Source organism: Mustelus asterias, chromosome 14 (assembly GCF_964213995.1).
Source record: "Mustelus asterias chromosome 14, sMusAst1.hap1.1, whole genome shotgun sequence".
NCBI classification, from domain to species: Eukaryota; Metazoa; Chordata; class Chondrichthyes; order Carcharhiniformes; family Triakidae; genus Mustelus; species Mustelus asterias.
This window is the reverse complement of record NC_135814.1, coordinates 51,955,979-51,977,262: the sequence shown is the minus strand read 5'-3', so window position 1 is coordinate 51,977,262 and position 21,284 is coordinate 51,955,979. Positions and strand designations below refer to the sequence as shown.

The 21,284-nt window shown below is 42.0% G+C and overlaps 1 protein-coding gene across 1 annotated transcript in view; it reads left to right on the top strand.

Annotated features, from left to right (window-relative positions):
• The window catches only part of LOC144503394 (uncharacterized), a 76,076-nt gene that overhangs the window by 39,176 nt on the left and 15,616 nt on the right, over nt 1-21,284 (top strand). The window contains exons 4-6 of the mRNA XM_078227704.1: nt 1,110-1,222; nt 8,464-8,535; nt 13,104-13,223. Coding sequence (XP_078083830.1) covers nt 1,110-1,222; nt 8,464-8,535; nt 13,104-13,223 — 305 coding nt within the window. The remainder of the gene's footprint in view (nt 1-1,109; nt 1,223-8,463; nt 8,536-13,103; nt 13,224-21,284) is intronic.

Here is a 21,284-nt window from a genome sequence, read left to right as displayed (position 1 = left end):
CTCTACAGGATGGTCTTTGACAGCACTTGCATCCCGGCAGGCAGAGAGGGCCAGTCGACCATGCCTGGGGTTCTGGCAACTCATCTTTTACTAGATACCTGTTGCCAGGCAGTTGAATTTCTCCATTGGGTCAGGATACTGGAGTCCATCCGGAATATCCCAGCTGGCCTCCTTTACCAATCGATAAGGCTTAATTAGCTGCCTGCCTCATGAAAGCAGGTCCCAACCTCTGCCAGGTCCAGAAATTGTGCCTATGTAGACTGCAAACCATGGGTTAATAATCTGGAAATATAAATTACATTTAAATTAATTCTTAACTGTTGTATAGGAAGCAAAATAAAGATTGTGGCATGTGTGCAGGAAAGACCTAAAAGAGAAAAACTGAAAAACTATTATCATTTTTAAAAAGATCTGCTGCAGTCATTTCCTTCTGAGGGAATGTAACTATACAGTTGAAACATTTTCAGGGCCAGATGTTTTGTTTATCAACAGTTATCACTTGCTATACTGTGTGTAAATAAGTTACTTATGATTGTACCAAGTATAATATTTTATCTGTCTTTACAGTGAGATTCGTGGGTAATTGGCCTAAATCTATACCATCATCGTGATCTGTGCAGATTCTGTCAGTGAAGACAATAACGATGCACCTTGTGGAGAAGCAGGGCATCACTGACTAGATCTCTCAGATTTCTGCATTTAACTGCGCATGTTTGGATACCAGAAATTGTTGGCACTTTTATCCAATAATAACTTAAGTCAACAGTCTTACTATTACTAATATAACAACATTCAAGCCAGTAAATCATTTAAACTATGAAGTTGAAGTTATGAGTTGCTGAGCCTATGTTGGATAAATTACAAATTTGAAGAATTTGCAGTTATATTTGGCCATGTAAACTTGGCAACTACAGTGTATGCAAAAAATAAATGTTTTTTTTCCACATGTTTTATTCTCCCAGCACCTGATTAAACATTATTAGATCATCTATGAAATTTGTGGGATTGGGAGGAAGTTGGTGACTTGGTTCCTTCTTTTAAAAAATGTACATTTGTTACCACTATCAACTGCAGTGTTGTTTGATACTGTGAAATCCACTTTGTATTAGGAATGGAATGTTTATGGAGAATCAATCAACACTGACAATGAGGACAAGTCATTGCAAAGCTCCTACTTTGGACACCTACACAAAACAGTCCTCCTTTTTGCAGGAATGCACAGGTAGCAGTAGTTATTTTAAAATTTGAATATGAACACCTTTTGGTTATTGTAAAAATGTTTTGCTTATTGCCAAAATGCATGTTATATATACTTTATAGACATACAAAGCTATTGAATAGGATAAATGCTATTTTCTTTAGTTTGCACAGTGTTATTTACTTTAGCATCCCAATCACATTGATGAGCTTGCTAAAGGGTAAGGAGTCGCAGGAAGCAATCTGTTCATCATTGTCATTATAAAGATGATCAAAAGGTATATTTTAGAAAATTTGCATGTAGGTCAATGCATATGTTATTTCTTTATTTTCCCCTCCTTCCCCCATACAAATGAATGTCATGTTGGGATACTCTTCTGCTTCATTAATTTTTGATTTATCTGTTTGAAAATAAGTACATTTGTTTATGTTTGTTTTGGACTGAGCCTTTTACAAGCATCATATGCTATTTTTGTCTTAAATTCTGTTACTCCTGATACAGAAACGTTTTCATCCATGATTTGTGATCTTGCTACTCACAAAATAAGCATAACATTGAGGACTGTAAAGGTGACCTCACATGTTTCATTGAGTCTGGTTTGGTTGCAATTAACGTCACAGGTCATGGGAAATTGATATGTAGAGGGTAAATCAGCCTTCCAAAGGTTCATTGAGTGAAAGAAACTATGGTTTAACATGACTAAACCCCAAGGGCATCTGGGTCAGCAGGGTTCAAACTATTTCCTTCAGCATTGGGTACAGTTTCTACATAAGATCAGTGATTACATACTTGAGTCTAGAGTGGCAAAAGCCTTTGACTAAAGAAAGTGAAGTGAATTTACCACACTATGGACGTAAAAAATATTCACAGAATGGCTGAATGAATTGCCCATCTGTGTTACAATTTATTGTCCAACCCTAGTTTTCCCAAAAAGTTTGTGATGTATCTTTTGCTTGAAACGCTGCAGTCCTTCTGGTGCTGGTCCTCTTATGGAATAGTTAGGAAAGAAATTCCACAATATTGGCCCAATGGTGAAGAACAGTGGTATATATGTTCAAGTCAGAATTATGATTAATCCAAATCAAACACTAGCCTGCATTTGATTCAATCTTCTACATCTGTTGGCCTTCTGCACCCACAAGACCAAATTGTCCCAGAGTCTCCATCCAGTTGCAAACTCCTGAAGGAACATTTTTTTTTAATTTTAAGCGGTAACGGCTTTGCTGCCCAGCAGAATACTTTTCTGTCAGTGGAATATTCCATAGATCTGTTTTGATATCGCAGCTAAGCAAACTATTCCTCCTCTGTGTGAGAGCATAGAGGTTATTTGGTTAAAAGGAGCCCAGGCTATATCAGTAATGTCAATGCCTCATCATCTACGGAAGTGGAGGAGACCTTATTTGTGTAGTTTTTTTGCTGAGAAATAGGGATTCTGCCATATAAAATAAAATATATCCACAACATGTTATACACTTAAGTATTTTTGATTCTTGAGGTACTTGAGTGTAAATTCTGAAACACTTCCAATGTGAAGTTTGGTGGATGAAATTTATCCATGAATGTAACTTTAGTGTGATTATTTCCCGCATATTGAGAGTTTGTACTCATGTTGGTTCAAGTCAAATGGTAATAGTTTTGCAGAGGTTACCCCTGAATTTCCCTGGATAAGATTTGTAAGCTTTCTGTTTTAATTTAGGAAAGACTGCACGGTTTTAGGAGAGGAACAGTTTTTTGTGAGCAGGTAGAAACTACCTAGAAAAGTTTCCCAAGCATATAAAACCATACAATGTTGTCATGGTAGACCCAAGAAATCAAAGTATTAATGTTTCCAAAAAAAAGGGAACTTATTCTTGGGTTCCAGAAGGTCTGGAATAACCAACCAGGTAGGATGCAAAATGGTAGATTGAGATTGTTACAGCAAACTAAATTAAGAGTAGGACAAGGAATTGCAGGTTCAAACTGGTAAAATGTGTGGCTGTGGCAAAAAAAATCTTTATCACACAAAATAGGACAAAAACTTGGAACGGACTCCAGGTAAGGATAAAAACATGGAGTGGAATCCAGATAATGTATAAACACAAAAGCTGTGGAATCACCGAAGAGGCAATAGAATGCCGCAGTGGGACAACTCCAGGGTGTTTCTGGATGGCTGAATTAAGATAGACCAAATAGTATATTTCAGCTGTAATTAAATGCACTACATCCTGAGATGACTTGTACCATGATGTGGAGATGCCGGCGTTGGACTGGGGTAAACACAGTAAGAAGTTTAACAACACCAGGTTAAAGTTCTTGCATCTTTGTAGAAACTTGATGTCTGTGTCGATATGCGCGATCTTCTTGGCGATTCTCTCCACTTGGAGCCGGCAGTTTGCGGTGTCTATGGTAGTCATGATGTGGAGATGCCGGCGTTGGACTGGGGTAAACACAGTAAGAAGTTTAACAACACCAGGTTAAAGTAACCTGGTGTTGTTAAACTTCTTAATGACTTGTACCAACATAGTTTCATTTGGTTACATACTGCAGAATTAGATATATATGTGATGAGTTTCCATACTGGTGAAAGGTTAAGAAAAGTTAGGTAACCAAAAACTTAAGTATTTTCTGGGCTGTTACATGTGAATGTGAACAGTAATAGTATAGAAATGTGAACACATTAAGTTTCGTGTTTGAGTCTGAAAATTTTGTGGTAAGGCTATTTTCACTTTGGAAAACAGTGAGGAGTTCAGTTTCATTTAGTCACTGTACTATGAAAAAATCACTGATTTTGTTCTACGGTAAAAATGGATTTCATTTCAACTTTTTGATATTGATATAGAACCTAGGTCACTGGTCTAGATTAATCTGTGCTTTCGGACATTTGTCTGTACGCCATCATCAGTTATTTATAATACTTCAATACACAACAGTTTGAAAGTAGAGATTGATATGAGGAGGAATTCTAGATTAATGTAGCCTTATGTCAGTCGATAAGTCGGCAGTTTCATAACCATCAGCGCAGCTCTCAACATCAGTTACAGCAGGTATCAATGCCAGTATCTATAGCAAGGGAGGATACCGTGGCAAAACATAGGATGGATTTTTCTGTTCCCTATTCAATCCCTCTGCACTGGCCAGAGGTGTCACAAAGCTTTGCTGATGCAATTAGAATGAAGCAAAGTTTTTCAATTCCGCTAAGAATATAAGAGACAGCAGATGTTTATTCAGAAACTGCACCTTCAGCTGTTTTATGCCTTTCAGGCCTGTAACAGAGCAATTGACCAGGGTTTTCCAGTCCTGTCTTGGCAGGTTCCACTGCAGCGGATACAATGAGCCAGCCAAAGGTCCATTAACTTCAGCAGGACTGGAAGATCCTCCCAGCAGCTGGAACTGGAAAATCATGCACATGGTCTATTTATACCCAAAGGCACCCTACAAAATGGTTGCTGGATCCTTCTGCGTTTTCATGTTTCTGGGCCATATGTAATTCCATTGTGCTCTGTTGTTAGCACAGTGGCTAAAATGCAATTGGCTAAAGTGTGTGACAGGTGTTATTAATGATTTATGTGTATTGAAGATCAATTCAAAGCTAATGAAAAGCGTGAGAAGTTGATGAGCAAAATCTTTAATTGATCTATCCTAAGCTTTGTACATCAGAGTGTGGTGGACCTCAGTTGTGCCTTTGTCCTATATGGACCACCGTTGTGTGTGTTTGTCATACCTGGACACATCCCCTTCCAGTTTGGTTCCTCCCCTCGGCACCTAGTATAAAGGTGGCTGTCTCCTCCCCCTTGTTCAGTCCAGGTTGGTTATTTGTTGGGATCTGCTCCTGATTCTGTTGTGAATAAAAGCCTACACTTGTATTGGCACATCGGTAGTCTTTCGCCTTATTGATAGCGCATCAATTTTATTCACAACAGTTGACCAGCATGGAGCAGTTTCTAAAACCCGACAAGTTAGCATTAGACCCTCAAGAGGTTGGAGCCTCTGATAAATTTGATCATTGGCTGGACTGCTTCGAAGCATTCGTCGACACCGCTACGGCCATCGACACCGACGACGCTAAACTCCACGTGCTCCGTGCCCGGGTAAGCGAAGCTGTCTATGGAATCTTCCGGGACGCTGCTATCGAACTCCTAAAAGGGCAGTTCCGAAAGAGCCCTAACATGGTTTACGCCAGACATCTCCTAACTACCCGCAAGCAGCAGCCAGGAGAATCGTGCGCCCAATTTCTGCGTGCCCTGCGGGTCCTAGCTCGAGCTTGTGACTGTAAGGCTGTTACAGCAGCTCAGAACACGGAGGACCTGATCCGTGACGCCTATGTTGCAGGCATTGAGTCTACATACATCTGGCAGCGCCTGCTGGAACAAGATGACCTAGATCTCCGAAGAACAGCCACGATGCTTGAAACGTTAGAAGCGGCCTCTCACAATCTCGGGTCTTACCCTGCATCTCGTTCTACCGACGGCTCCACTGCGACGGCTGTTCCGGCGGGGCCCAAATGTTACTTTTGCGGCCTACCCAAGCACCCTCGGCGTCGCTGCCCGGCGAAGGATGCGATTTGCTCCGGATGCGGTAAGCTAGGCCACTTCGCTAAAGTCTGCCGGGCAAAGCCGCTTCCGAAGCCTCGTGGCGCCACGTGTGTTCCGCGGGCGCAGCCATCTTTAATGCAGGCGGCGGCTGCGCGCGAATCGCCATCTTTAATGCGGTCACCGGAAGTGCGGGAATCGCCATCTTTGATGCGGTCACCGGAAGTGCTGGAATCGCCATCTTTGATGCGGTCACCGGAAGCGCTGGAATCGCCATCTTTGATGCGGTCACCGGAAGCGCGGGAATCGCCATCTTTGAGACTGGCATCAAGACGCGCTGAGCAGGAAGCTTTATCCGTGATGTCATCAGACGGGGCCGAAGACGGATTCTTCTTGGATTCGACGGTGGCATCGATTTGCCTGGACCAGTCGCAGCCTCATCAACTCTCTAAGTCAATAATGGAGATCAAGGTAAATGGTCATGCAGAAAACTGCCTGTTCGACTGTGGGAGCACAGAAAGTTTTATACACCCTCGCACAGTGTGTCAACATGCCCTTCCCGTGCGACCCTGGAGCCAGACCATCTCCATGGCCTCGAATTCTCACTCAGTGGAGGTCCTCGGGTGCTGCTTGGTGACGCTGACGGTACAGGGCACAGTCTACGAGCGTTTTCGGCTCCTCGTGCTGCCGCGAATCTGTGCAGCTGTACTGCTGGGGTTAGATTTCCTCAGCCATCATAGGAGCATCACCCTGCAGAATGATGGCCCTTATCCCCCGCTCTCCGTCTGCAAGGCGCCGTCACTGCAGCGCCCCTCGCGCACCACCTGCAGTCTCTCGACCCTCAAGATCACCCCCCCCCCCCTTATTTGATAACCTCACCCCAGATTGTAGGCCTATAGCCACCAAGAGTAGGCGCTATAGTGCGGATGACCGGGCCTTCATTCGGTCCAAGGTACAACGTTTGCTCCGGGAAGGGATTATCCAGGCCAGCACCAGCCCCTGGAGGGCGCAAGTGGTCGTAGTTAAATCGGGGGAGAAACACCGCATGGTGATTGACTACAGCCAGACCATAAACAGGTATACCCAACTAGATGCGTATCCTCTTCCCCGTATCGCGGACATAGTCAACCGCATCGCGCACTATAGGGTTTTCTCGACCATCGATTTGAAATCGGCTTACCACCAGCTCCCTATCCGCTCGGAGGATCGCCCATATACTGCCTTTGAGGCGGATGGCCGCCTCTACCAGTTCCTCCGAGTCCCCTTTGGTGTCACCAATGGGGTCTCAGTCTTCCAGCGGGCCATGGATCAAATGGTAGACCAGCACGGGCTACGGGCCGCTTTCCCGTATCTGGATAACGTCACCATCTGCGGCCATGACCTGCAGGATCATGATGCCAACCTACAAAAATACCTTCGTACGGCCACTCTCCTGAACCTCATATAATCAGGTGAAGTGTGTTTTCCGGACACGCCGCCTCGCCATCCTTGGGTATGTGATAGAAAATGGTGTCCTTGGCCCCGACCCAGCCCGTATGCGTCCCCTTATGCAGCTTCCCCTCCCTACTACCCTCAAAGCACTGAGGAGATGCCTGGGCTTCTTCTCCTATTATGCCCAGTGGGTTCCCCATACGCCACCAGGGTCACTGCTCACTCCTCTCGCCCCTGTGTACAGCTCGCTTGAGTCACCGGAGCCGTCGCCACACAGTACCCGACGACTGGACAGGACGACGGATCGGTCCGCTTCACACCATCTGGCGCCTTCTCTCGATGCTCACTGCACGGAGCCTGGGCCGACATCGCTCCCTGCTCGGACGACTCTGCGACCTGCATTACGACGATTGCGACGGCGGATCAAGCCACCGGTTCGTCTGGACTTGTAATATTGTTTCCGCTTCACCCCCGTGTTGTTTTTTTAAAGGAAGGGGTGAATGTGGTGGACCTCAGTTGTGCCTTTGTCCTATATGGACCATCGTTGTGTGTGTTTGTCATACCTGGACACATCCCCTTCCAGTTTGGTTCCTCCCCTCGGCACCTAGTATAAAGGTGGCGGTCTCCTCCCCCTTGTTCAGTCCAGGTTGGTTATTTGTTGGGATCTGCTCCTGATTCTGTTGTGAATAAAAGCCTACACTTGTATTGGCACATCGGTAGTCTTTCGCCTTATTGATAGCGCATCACAGAGTTATTGGAAAGGTCACGCTGCTCTTCATCTAGACCATGCCTTCAGTTGCTTTGGCCTTAAGTTCTGAAATTCCCTCTGCCTCTCTCCCCTGCTTTCTTCCTTTAAGAAACTCCTTAAAACTTAGCTCATTAACTAAGCTTTGTGTCATCTGATTGAATTTCTCCTTATGTGGCTCAGTGTCATATTCTGTTTTACAATGCAATTGAGGTATACAACTATACATTGTTGTGAAAAATTGTTTTAACCGCCAGCTGAAAAGCAGTAATAATGCTTTCAAGACTCCTATGTGCAATGCCTTTTTAACCAGTATGATTAAATAATTGATTTTCTTTTACAATGATTCTGAAGTACTAAGTTACCTTATAGTACAATTACAAAATTAGATTTTGTTTAAACCGTTTCATTCCATTCATATTGCACCACAAGGCAATTTCATAAGCAGCGAGTTTGGAAAAGGCAAAGGAAAATTAGAGATCAAGGTGCAGAGGTGATGAGGTCAAGAAAATAAAAATGAATGTAGCAAAAAGATATTTGCTATTTTGTTTTTACTGGTTTAAATTCTATTTTGTTTTCAGAATACCCTGAACTGAAAAAGTTAACAACACCAGAGTCAAAAGGGCCCCCCAAGAAACAACAGAATATGGACAGTAAGAAACAACATGTTTGCATTCAAGATGAGTGATCATTGTACATTGGCAGTGGATCACTTCACTATTTTGTCACCTGCTTATGCTCATTTCAACTTTTTCATTGCTATACTTATTGCCGAGCAGTGTTCTGTCAATGTTTTTATTCTGCCACTCACTTTTTATCCTTGGAAGAATGAGATACAATTGATTATCCTATGGTGAAGGCCCCTCGAGGTAGCAGCGATCGTAATATGATTGAATTCTGCATTAAGTTTGAGGGAGAGAAGAGTGGGTCCAAGACTAGTGTATTAAATTCAAATAATTCTGAGGGCATTAAAGCAGAGTTAGCTAAATAAATTAGCAAATTAAGTTAAGACATATATCAATAGAGATGTCGTGGCATATATTTAAAGGGATATTTGAGAATACACAGAACAGATACATTCCAAAGAGAAGACCCATCATAGAAACCCTACAGTGCAGAAGGAGGCCATTCGGCCCATCGAGTCTGCACCGACCACAATCCCACCCAGGCCCTACCCCCACATCCCTCTAACCTACGCATCTCAGGACTCTAAGGGGCAATTTTTTTTTTTAGCATGGCCAATCAACCTAACCCGCACATCTTTGGACTGTGGGAGGAAACCGGAGCACCCGGAAGAAACCCACGCAGACACGAGGAGAATGTGCAAACTCCACACAGACAGTGACCCAAGCCGGGAATCGAACCCGGGACCCTGGAGCTGTGAAGCAGCAGTGCTAACCACTGTGCCACCGTGCTGCCCCTTCTGTGGTTAGCTAAAAAAAAGTTAAAAGATAGCATTAAACTTAAAAAGCAATTAATTGCACAAGGATGGATGGCAGGTCATAAGATTGGACAAAATATAAAAAATAGCAAAGAATGACTAAAAGATTAACGAGGAAGGGAAAATGACAAAACACGAGAAAGCTAGCTAGAAAGATTAGAAATATGCTGGTTAGGTGCATTGGCCATGCTAAATTCTCCCTCAGCGTACCCAAACAAGCATCTGAGTGTGGCGTCTAGGGGACTTTCACAGTAACTTCATAGCAGTGTTAATGTAAGATTACTTATGACACTAATAAACAAACTTTCAAGACACTAGAGTTTCTGTAGATATTTAGAAAAGAAAAAAGTTAGTGAGCATTGATAAAAATGAATCTGGTGAATTAGTAATAGAAAATAAGGAGGTGGCAGATGAATTGAACAGGTATTTTGTATCCATCTCTACGACAGAGGATACAAGTAATATTCCAGAAATAGCTGTAAATCAGGAAATTGAAAGGAGGGAGGGAGATTATACCATAATCAAGGAAGTGATACTGAGCAAATTGTTGAAATTGCGGGCTTAAGGTTTAAAAGAGTTGGCTAGTGAGAAAGTTAATGCATTGGTTTTAATTTTTCAAAATTCCTTAGATTTGGGGAAGGTTCCATTAGATTGCAAATTAACGAAGGTAACTCCTTTATTCAAAAAGGGAGGGAGGCAGGAGGCTATAGGCCAGTTAGCCGGCAGGGAAAATGTTACAAGCTATTATTAAATATGTTATAGCAGGGCATTTAGATAAGTTCAAGGTAATCAGGCAGTGTTAACATAGTTTTTTGAAAGGGAAATCATGTTTAACCAATTTATTGGAGCTCTTTGAAGAAGTAACCTGTGCTGTGAATAAAGGTAGCTGTACTGTACTTGGATTTCCAGAAGGCTTTTGATAAGGTGCCACATCAAAGATCATTGTGGCAAAATAAAAGCCCATGGTGTAGGGGGTAACATGTTGGTATGGATATAATCACTAGCTAACAGGAAACAGTAGGCATAAATGGGTCATTTTCTGGTTTGCAAGATGTAATGAGTGGTGTATCACAGTGATCAGTGCTGGGACCTCAACATTTTGCAATTTATATCAATGACTTGGCTGAAGGGACTGAATGTATGGTTGCTAAACTTGCTGATGACATAGATATAGATAAGAAAGTAAGTTATGAAGAGGCCACAAGGGGACTAGAAAGAGATATATAGTTAAATTAAATGAGTGGGCAAAACTCTGACAAATGGGAGTATATCGTGGGAAAAGATAAAACTGTCCATTTGGCAGGAAGAATAAAAAAGAAGCATATTATCTAAATGGTGATAAAATGCAGAGCTGTGAAATGCAGAGACATCTAGGTGTCCGAGTGCATGAATCGCAAAAGGCAAGTATGTAGGTTTAGCAAGTAATTAGGAAAGCTAATAGAATGTTATTTATTGCGAGGGGAATTGATTACACAAGCAGAGGGATTATGCTTCAGCTATACAGGACATTGAGACCATATCTGGAGTACTGTTTTGGTCTCCTTGTTTAAGAAATTACGTAAATGTGTTGGAAGTAGACCAGGGACGGTTTACCAGACTAATAGTTGGAATGGGAGGGTTGTCTTATCAGTAAAGGTTGGACAGGCTTATATCTGCCAGAGTTTAGAAGAGTAAGAGGCGATTTGATTGAAACATATGACATCCTGAGGGGCCTTGACAGGGTGGATGTGGAGAGGATATTTCCTCTTGTGGGAGAATCTAGAACTAGGGGTCACTATTGAAAAGTAAGGAGTTGCCCATTTTTGACGGAGAAGAGATTTTTTTTTGAGTCATGAGTCTTTGGAACACTCTGGGCAGAACTTTACGGGAATGATTCTAAGTGTCCAGCTAGCGTGAAAATGGGAGAGTTGCAGATCCATTTTTTGGGTGAGTTTTCACACCCAATCTTGTGCGCACAGTGCATGGAAAAATGGTCTAGACCATTTCTATCTGCTACAGGCAGTGGGTGGGGCTTAATTAACCAGCCAGTCTACAGAGGGAGCTCTGATTCTGCACATACACAATAGCAGCAGCAGAGTTCAGGACAGACAGAGAGAGCACTGTCAGGCCTTTGCTGCAGGCAGCCTCAATAAACTCCCCACCCCCACAATTGGGGGGCCCACGGTGAACATGAGCCCCACATTGCCCAAAATGCAGTCCCCTCCCACAACCCCCTGCTGCTCAAACCAATCGCACCCACCCCCCCAACAATTGTGATGCAAAATGGGGCCCCTCCTCCCTCCCCATACCGATCGCAGGCAGCTGCACTCATCCAGTCAAGGGGTGAGTATTCCATCACACTCGTGACTTGTGCCTTTTGGATGGTGGACAGGCTTTGGAGGGTCAGGACGTGAGTTATGTGCCGCAGAATTCTAGTCTTTGGCCTGAACTTGTAGCCATAGTATTTTTGTAGCTAGCCCAGTTCAGTTTCTAGTCAATGGTAACCCCCATGATGTTAGTAGGCGGGAATCAGTGATTTATAATGCTATTGAATGTCAAGGGGTGATGGTTGGATTCTCTCTTGTTGGAAATGGTCATTACCTGGCACTTATGTGATGCATATGTTACTTGTGACTTGTCAGTCTAAGTCTGGATATTAATGTCTTTCTGTATTTGAACATGGACTGCTTCAGTGTCTGAATCATACAATTATCAGTAAATGTCCCTACTTTTGACCTTCTAATGGAAAGAAAGTCATTGATGAAACAGTTGGATTTGCACCTAGGACACTGCCCTGAGAAACTCCTGCCATGATGTCCTGAAACTAAGATGATTGACCCCCCCCAATCATCTTCCCTTGTGCGAGGTATGACCCCAACCAGTTTTCCCCCCGATTCCCATTGATGTTGGTTTTGCCAGGGTTCCTTGATGGCACACTTGGTCAAATGGTGGATGATATCAAGGACAGTCACTGGCACTTTACCTTGGAGTTCAGCTGTTTTGTCCATGTCTGAACCAAAACTGTATTGAGGTCAGAAACTGAGTGACCGTGGCGGAACCAAAATGAATATCAGTGAGCAGGTCATTGCTAAGCAAGTGCCACTTGATAGCAATGTTAATGACTCCTTTCATCATCATCCCTACCATGAGAGCAATATCCAAAGTAAATCTTTTCCCGTAGACAATGCATCCTCCCAATCACTTTGAACTCAGTCTAGATTGTGAGCTCACATATAATTAGAGGTCTGATAACAAGCAATCAAATAAAATTAAGAACAAACCTCCAAACTGATTGTTTTATTTCAACCACTGCTCAAGAGCAGGAATAATACTTCCAAGATACCTATAAACAAAAAACTTTTAGCAAGTATGACCAATATTTTTACAATGGTCTGAAATAAAATGTTATTTTTGTAGTATAATTCTCTAGTTGTAACTTGTTTACCACATTAACTTGAATTCTTTCATCTGTATTGCACCATAAGAATATTTAACTTAATTTACAACTAGTTTGGAAAAAAGAAAGGCAAATTAGGAATGAAGATTTGGAGTGAGGTGAAGAAAAGCAAAACAGATTTGAGGATAAACACAGCAAATGGGGCATAGAGGTCATCGAGGTTTACAGCATGGAAACAGGCCTTTCGCCCCAACTTGTCCATGCCTCCCAATTTTTACCACTAAGCTAGTTCCAATTGCCCGCATTTGGCCCATATCCCTCTATACCCATCTTACCCATGTAACTGTCTAAATGCCCTAAATGCATATTTGCTTTTAATTATTTATGTTCTGTTTTGCTTTCAGAACAGCCTGCGTCACCAAATAGTGAACTGAAGGCGATAACCAAACCAGAGTCAAAAAGGTCTTCTGAGAAACAACAAAACTTGGATATTAAGAAACAGGGTGTTGCACCCAAGATAAGTGGTAATTATAGTTTCGTAGTGGATTACATCAAACAGTATTTTTTGTCACTTGCCTATTATTTCATTCCCAATATTGCTATATAGTTTTAGGATGGGGGGGGGCAGATTTAAAACAGATGAGGAGAAATCACTTCTCTCAAAGGGTCAGGAGTTTGTGAAATTCACTACCCAATTGAGCTTGGTGGATGCTGGGATATTGAGTAAATTTAAGGACGAGGTGAACAGATACTTTAATTAGTAGGGGTTTGAAGGACTATCGCGAAAGGGCATGAAAGTGGAGTTGAGGCCGAGATGAGATCAGCCATGATTGTATTGAATGGCGGAGCAAGCTCGAGGGGATAAATTGTCTACTTCTACTTCTAGTTCTTTTATTAAATTCTTAAATGGGGGACACCTTATTTTTAAACAGTGGTCCCTAGTTCTTAATTCTCTAACAAGAGGAAACATCCGTTTCACATCCACCTCAGGATCTTAAAGGTTTTGATCAAGTTGCCTCTTACTCTTCTAAACTCTGGATACAAACCTAACCTCTCCAACCTTTCATTGTAAAATAACTTGCTCATTCCTGGTATTAGTCTAGTAAACCTTCTCTGAACTGTTTCTCACACATTTAATTCTTTCCTTGGATAAGGAGACTGGTACTCCAGATGTGATCTCACTAGTGTCCTGTGCAACTGAAACATAACCTGCCTACTTTTGTAATTAATTCCCCTCACATTAATTGATAACATTCTATTGGATTTCCTAGCTTTTTACTGAACCTGCATTGAGTTGAGAGGGTTGGCTTATGAGGAGAGACTGAGTAGACTGGGATTATACTCAATGGAATTCAGAAGCATGAGGGGAAATCTTATAGAAACATATAGGATTATGAAGTAAATAGATGAAATAGAAGCAGGGAGGTTGTTTCCACTGGCAGGTAAAACTAGAACTAGGGGGCATGGCCTCAAAATAAGGGGGAGCAAATTTAGGACTGAGTTGAGGAGGAACTTCTTCACCCAAAGGGTTGTGAATCTGTGGAATTCCCTGCCCAGTGAAGCAGGTGAGGCTACCTCATTGAATGTTTTTAAGGAAGGATAGATAAATTTTTGAACAGCAAAGGATTATGGTGAGCCAGCTGGTAAGTGGAGCTGAATTCACAAAGAGATCAGCCATGATCTTGTTGTATGGCAGAGCAAGCTCGAGGGGCCAGATGGCCTACTCCTGCTCCTAGTTCTTATGTTCTTATGTAACATTTGTGATTCATACACTAGGACACCCAGACCCTCCTGCATCTTGCAACTCTGCAATTTCTCACCATTTAAATAATGTGCTTTTTAACTCTTCCTGCCAAAATGGGCAACTTCATATTTTCCCACATTATACTCCATTTGTCAGAATTTTTCCCAGTCACTTAATTTATCTAAATCCCTTTGAAGCCTCCCTGTGTTCTCTTCACAATTTATTTTCCTATCTTTGTGCCATCAGCAAATTTAGCAACCAACCATGCCTTCATCCAAGTCATTTATATAAATTATAAAAAGTTGATCTCTATAGCACACCATTCATCCCATTCTATACCATTCATCCCATTCTATCAACCAGAACATGTCTAATCTGTGTATTCTGAAATATCCCTTTAAATGTCTGCCAACTGTTATGCCAACTTTGTTTCCTGTTAGCTGGCCAATCTCCTATCCGTGCCAACATGTTACTCCCTTCACCATAAATAATCTTTTATTTTCTGCAATAACCCTTTATCAAATGCCTTCTGGAAAGCTAATAGCAGTACATCCACTGGTTCCCCTTTATCCACAGCATATGTGAAAATAGCTCCAATAAATTGGTTAAACGTGACTTCCCTTTCAAAAAACCATGTTGACTCAGCCTTGAATTTTTCCAAATGTCCTGCTGTGATGTGTTTAATAATAGCTTCTAACACTTTCCCTATAACAGATATTAGGGTAACTGGCCTATAGTTTCCTCCTCTCTGTTTCTCTCCCTTTTTGAATAAAGGAGTTACATTTGCTATCTTTCAATCGAATGGAATCTTCCCTGAATCTAAGGAAGCTTGGAAAATTAAAACCAATGCATCAACTATTTCAGTAAACACTTTTTTCAAGACCTGGATGGACCTTCAAGGTCCATCCAGACCTGGGAATTTGTCAGCCCGCAGACCCAACTATTTGCTCAATACCACTTACTTCCCTGCTGATTGTAATATTCCTGAATTCCTCCCTCCCTTCCATTTCCTGATTCACAGCGATTTCTGCAATGGTACTTATATCCTCTGTAATGAAGACTGATGGAAAGTACTTGTTTAATTCATATGCCATAGTCCTGGTTTCCATTATCAATTTCCCTAGAGGCACTTTCTATAGGATCAACGCTCACTTTGTTAACTCTTATTTAAATATCCATAGAATCTCTTCTAATCCATCTTTATGTTATTATTCTCTTGTACCCCAATGTTCCCCTCTTTATCAATCTTTGTCATTCTTTGATATTCATTATATTCTTTCCAACCTTCTGACCTGCCACTTGTCATGCTTTTTCTTTCAATTTAATACTGTTGATAACTTTTTTAGTTAACCATGGATGACAGACCCTCCTCTTGGAATTTTTCTTTCTCATTAGAATATGTCTGTTCTGGCGTATTCTGAACTATCCCTTTAAATGTCTGCCACTAAACCTCAATCGATTTATTTCTTTACCAGTTCACTCTAGCTAGCACCATTTTCATGCCCTCATAATTGCCCTTATTTGTGTTTAAAATGCGAGTCTTGGACACGCTTTTCTCTCCCTCAAATTGAATGTAAAATTCAATCATATTCTGATCGCTGCTACCTAGGAATGTCTTCACTGAGGTTATCAATTAATCTTATCTCATTGCCCACTATGGGCTCTAATACAGCATGCTCCCTGGTTGGCTCCAGAACTTGCTGTTCTAAGAAATTATCCCAAAAACATTTTATGAGCTCCTCATCTATGCTACCTTTGTCCATTTGATATTTCCAATCTATATGTAGATGAAAATTCCCCATGATTATCACTCTACCTTTCTGACAAACTCTCTAATCTTGTCTTTCATATTCTGACTTACTATGTGGTTACAATTAGGGAGCCTGTACAGCACTCCTACAAGTGACTTCTTGCCTTTCAGTTTTTATCACAATCCAAACTGCTTCTACATCCTGGTTTTCAGAACTCTCCCTTCCTCTCTTGCCTTGTTTCTACTCTTTGGTACACATCTTGTCCAATTTGATTCCTTGCCCCCCACACCTCCCATTCAGTTTAAAACGCTCTAGACTTGCCTAGTTATGTGGCTTGCTAGAACACCAGCCTCATCATGGTTCATGGATAGTAGACCTGTCTAACACAGCCATCTGGACTCTTGCTCCTTGCTACAGAAAACAGTGTCAATCCATCTGACACTACTGTCCTCTACTACCACTACATTCTTATGTGCTTCCTCCCACTTGAATGGCTTCCTGTGCCATGGTCAGTTAACTCATCCACCCTGCAGCCCCCACTCTCATCCAAACAAACTGAGAGAACTTCAAAAGTATTGGACAATTGCAGAGGTTGAAACTCTTGCCCTCTGGGTCCCCTTACTTGCCTCACATGCAGTCACACTCTCCTGTCCCTGACCGCTGACCAAATCAGAAGACCCTATCCTGAGAGATGTGACTGCCTCCTGGTACAAAGCATTCAGGTAATTTTCCCCTTTCTGATGTATGTAGGGTCTGCAGCTTAGCCTCCAGTTCAATGACTCTGAGCCGAAGTTCCTCAAGCTGCAGACTCTGAACTGCAGACTTGTTTGTCCTGGATCACAATGTTATTCAGGAGCACCCGCATGGTGCAACCATGAGACAACACCTGCCCTGCCATCTTAATATGTTTTAAACAATTATTTAATTAAGTAATTTATTTATCTATAGTGCTTTTTATATATTTTATTAACTTCACCACCAAGTTGTGTACTGTTTTAAACCTTAGGGATAAAGTAGAACTCACCCACTAACCAAATCTTCACCAAGTAGCTAACTACTTTGTAGTAAAATAAGAACAAGTTCTAAAGGGTGAGAAAATAGACAAAGGGAAGGGAAACAAGCAACTGTTTCTCTCTTTCACTAAACTCCCCCACTTACCAAACACCAGTAGAAACCATGTAGAAAGGGCTAGGTATTCATTCTGGGCAGTGCCCCTTCTCTATGCTGCTGCTGGTTAGATGGAAAAATGGCAGACTGAGTTTGCAGTACAGAAAGGCACGTTAAGTGATGCCACCAGCTGGAGGCTCACATCACGTGACTCCCACCTACCCACATTGTCTTAGACAAGGGATGTATATCCTTTCAAGTCTTAATGGTTAGAACATTTAACCATCTCACGAACCCAGACAAATTGGGTTTCTGAAATGGTTAAATGTTCTAACCATTACGACTCGAAAGGAAGGTCCTTTGTCCCTCCAGACGAATAGGCTCCGGTTAGCCAGCTGGCTTATGAAATGTGGGTAACTTTTGTATTGCACTATTTGAATTTGGTCTCTGCAGTATACGGGGGAGGGGGGAGGGGCGTGGTTGTGATTTGTATCTCTTCAGAGATAACAAGGTGTAGGTGTCTTCAAATCTGCCAGATAGCTCCTTTTGTTAATGGGGTTATAGACAAACATAACTTCAGCCATTTTAAAGATCATTGCCTATTTTTTTAAATTTCTGAAATAGTCATGAAGATATCTATTTAAAAACATAGTGTGTGAGGTCAATTACATAAGCTTCAGTCTTAATCTCTGAATTTGGGGTGGCATCTTTGTGATTTCTTTCATGTTCAGTAAAGTTTCCAATGGTTTATGATTAGTTTTGATCAGCCCAAGACGCTGTCAGAATTTTTTAAAATGCCAAACTGCAAAGGCAGCTCAGAGTCATTGAACTGGCTGTCTCTTGTGACAGCATAGCGCTGTTCGGTTTGTATTAAGACCTGGATGAATAATAGACAGGTCATGTCCTATCACTCTGGACCTGGAATAGCACCGCTCCCAGCCCTGTTGCTGACACAACTGCCGCAACAATAATTGGAAGATCAGGATCATAGTGAGCTAGGATTTCTGAAGCTTTCAACTTTTTTTGGATTCACTCAAATGATTGCTATTGATGCTCAGTCCAGCACCATGCCTGGTCTTGCCTCAAAAGTTGTCTTTTGTTTGTTTACTTGAGCTATGTGGGTAGGAATTTTCTTAATTGGTTCATCATACCTATAAACCCTTGGAGTTGGATGGGTATTCTCCTGTGCCTTCTGTCTTCTGTGGGTCTTCACTGATTCTTGTTTCCTGTATAATTTTATCGTGGGTTTTGAAAACTCACACTTCTCGTTAAGTGTTAATCCAGCAAGTTGACGTGCTTTTAATATTTATCTTTTCTTTAGTCATATTCCTCCTTTGTTGAGCCATGGATTGAAGCGTCATTAATTTGGTATATGACGCCTTCCACCCTTCCAATATTTTGGACATTGCCCTTGTGGAAATCTCCAGTGTGGATGTGATGCCAGAAGGTAGATGATTGAAACAGAAGCATTCAAAAGTGTTATGAAGGTGGTTAGAAGTTTTGACTCCTGATCCAGCAGTAATTACCAGAATCCACTGTTTGCATTGAGCTTGGTAAAGATTGAACACTTCACAAGTTTGCTATGTTCTTGTCTACAAATGCTATTGAGTGCATCTTGCATTCTACTGCCTTGTTCCATTATGTTAGGCAACACAGATAGATCCATTTGGTTTTGGAACTGGTACCATACCAGAGCACCAACTGGATGGTTCATAACTGGTTAAGTAACACCTTGTTGAAACAATGCCCCAATCTCAAATCTTGCCTGTTTTAGAAGTGGGTGTGGGACCTTCCTGGGGTGTAAAAAGACAAGTGGGTTTTGCATCTCCTTTTAGTGTGTTGCAATACAGAGTTTTCAATTTTGCCAAGCCACCTGAAGGGTTTTGGAAATTCTCTCCTAAATTTGTTGTCTTGTTCTTGGTCATTGACTTCTTCAGCTTTAAGTTCAAACCTATATAGGATTCCCTGCTTATCATGGAGCATTCTTGATTCTGAATGACAAATTAGTGTCTCAGATATTTTCCTGCCTTTCAATTTTAATGTTGCATCAAGCTGACCTTTCAACTCTTAGCTTGATTCCCCTCCTGGACCTTGAGGTTTGAAGGTTGCAGAGTAACTTTTTGCAGCCAATAAACTCCATCAGACAGAACTGAGATTCTAGCGCATTGGTATGATGCTCTTTGACTTCACTATTAAACCTCTAATATTGGCTTCTATTTTTTTTTATTTGGTTTTTTTGGAACAACATACTGTTTTAAAATGACTGGCTTTGCTGCATGCGTGCCATTCTGCGGTGTGGATGGGATATTCCTCGCGCCTATGGATCTTCTTCTCGCCATGGCGAGGACATGGTAAAATGGTGGTTGGTGCACTTTTAGCACACTTCCCTGGTTGATGCCACAATGTTCTTTCAGTTTCACATCCAATAAACTGACTTCAAACAGCTTTTTCCACAGGATTTCTCTCTCAACTCTTACAAATACCCAAATTTGTTTTCACTCTTCAACTTGCCTAGCCAGTTGCACTGTTTTACTCAACATCAAATCCTCTTGGTATTGTAGAAAGTCTGACATGGTTTTTTCCAAAATTTGTTTCTTATTACACCATCTGGTGGCATGGTGGCACAGTGGTTAGCACTGCTGCCTCACAGTGCCAGGGACCTGGGGTTCAATTCCTGGCTTGGGTCACTGTGTGGAGTTTGCACATTCTCCCCATGTCTGCCTGGATTTCCTCCGGGTGCTCCGGTTTCCTCCCACAATCCAAAGATGTGTGGGTTAGGTGGATTGGCCATGCTAAAATTGCCCCTTATTGTCAGGGGGACCAGCTAGGACGAATGCATGGGGTTATGGGGATAGAGCCTGGGTGGGATTGTGGTCAGTGCCGCCTCAATGGGCTGAATGGCCTCCTTTTGCACTGTAGGATTCTATGATCTTTTAACGTTCCATACACTCAATTGTCAGTCAGACGACAGAGATCGTTTATAAATGAATTGATCCCTTTGTCTGGTCTTTGATTTAGACATTTGAATTTTGCCTTCTTTATGATGATGTTTTGACGAAGGCTAAAATATGATGACATCCTTGTAGGAGGCTGTCGCCTCGTCACCCACTGTTTGGCCAGCTTGTTGTCTGTGACACTATGGATGGCATGTATCAAGGGGCTAACCTTGTCCTTGTTAGTCTTGCTTGTTAGACAGAAGTATCTCAAGAATGAGTGAAATGCTTTCTCCAGTTTTACCAGTTCTCAGCCTGTCTGTCCCAGCGTGGGGCTCTCTATATTATGGGACAATTCTGGAGAGGTAGGGTAGAATTGCGCACTCTAGTTTGAAGTGCCTATTTCCCAGGCTGCATTGTGGCCTGGTCGCTGGGCTGTTCTTGTGGTTTCCATCTCTAGTCTGATTACTAGGTAAACCTAGAGGTTCTTCACCTGCTGCTCTCTGCTGATGCTGGGCATCTCCTCAGAGGCTAGTTCCTATCTTTTTATTCTGCTTTTCTCTGTTCTGGTCACCACTGCCAACATCTGTTGTTATTTCCGGATGTTGGGTGTCTTACTCTTAGCAAGAAACCTGATTGGAGACAAAGATCCTTTTCAGAGTAACCTTTGTTTACAGTCTCAACCATGTACAGGATTATCAATCACTAGCGTCACTGCTCCCCTCTCAGATTCTCCTCATTCTCTTCTGTGTGACATCATCATTACATAATTCCTTACACACATGCTCAGTGGCCATTGTTAAGAGTATTGCAGTGTCTTATATTCTTGGTCTCGTTTTGGTAACACAGATTATTCAGAGTCTGCCGAGGTAAGGAAAACAACTATTTTGGAATACCTCTTACTGCAGGCTTTCTTGCCATGCTGTCTACACGAGAGAGCAAGATCATGAGACGTTACATTAATTACTGTATCTTATTAGCACATCACAGTTCAAATTAACCCCTTCTATTAAAAAGTAGAGGAAGACTACATGCTTGTGCCTGCATGCA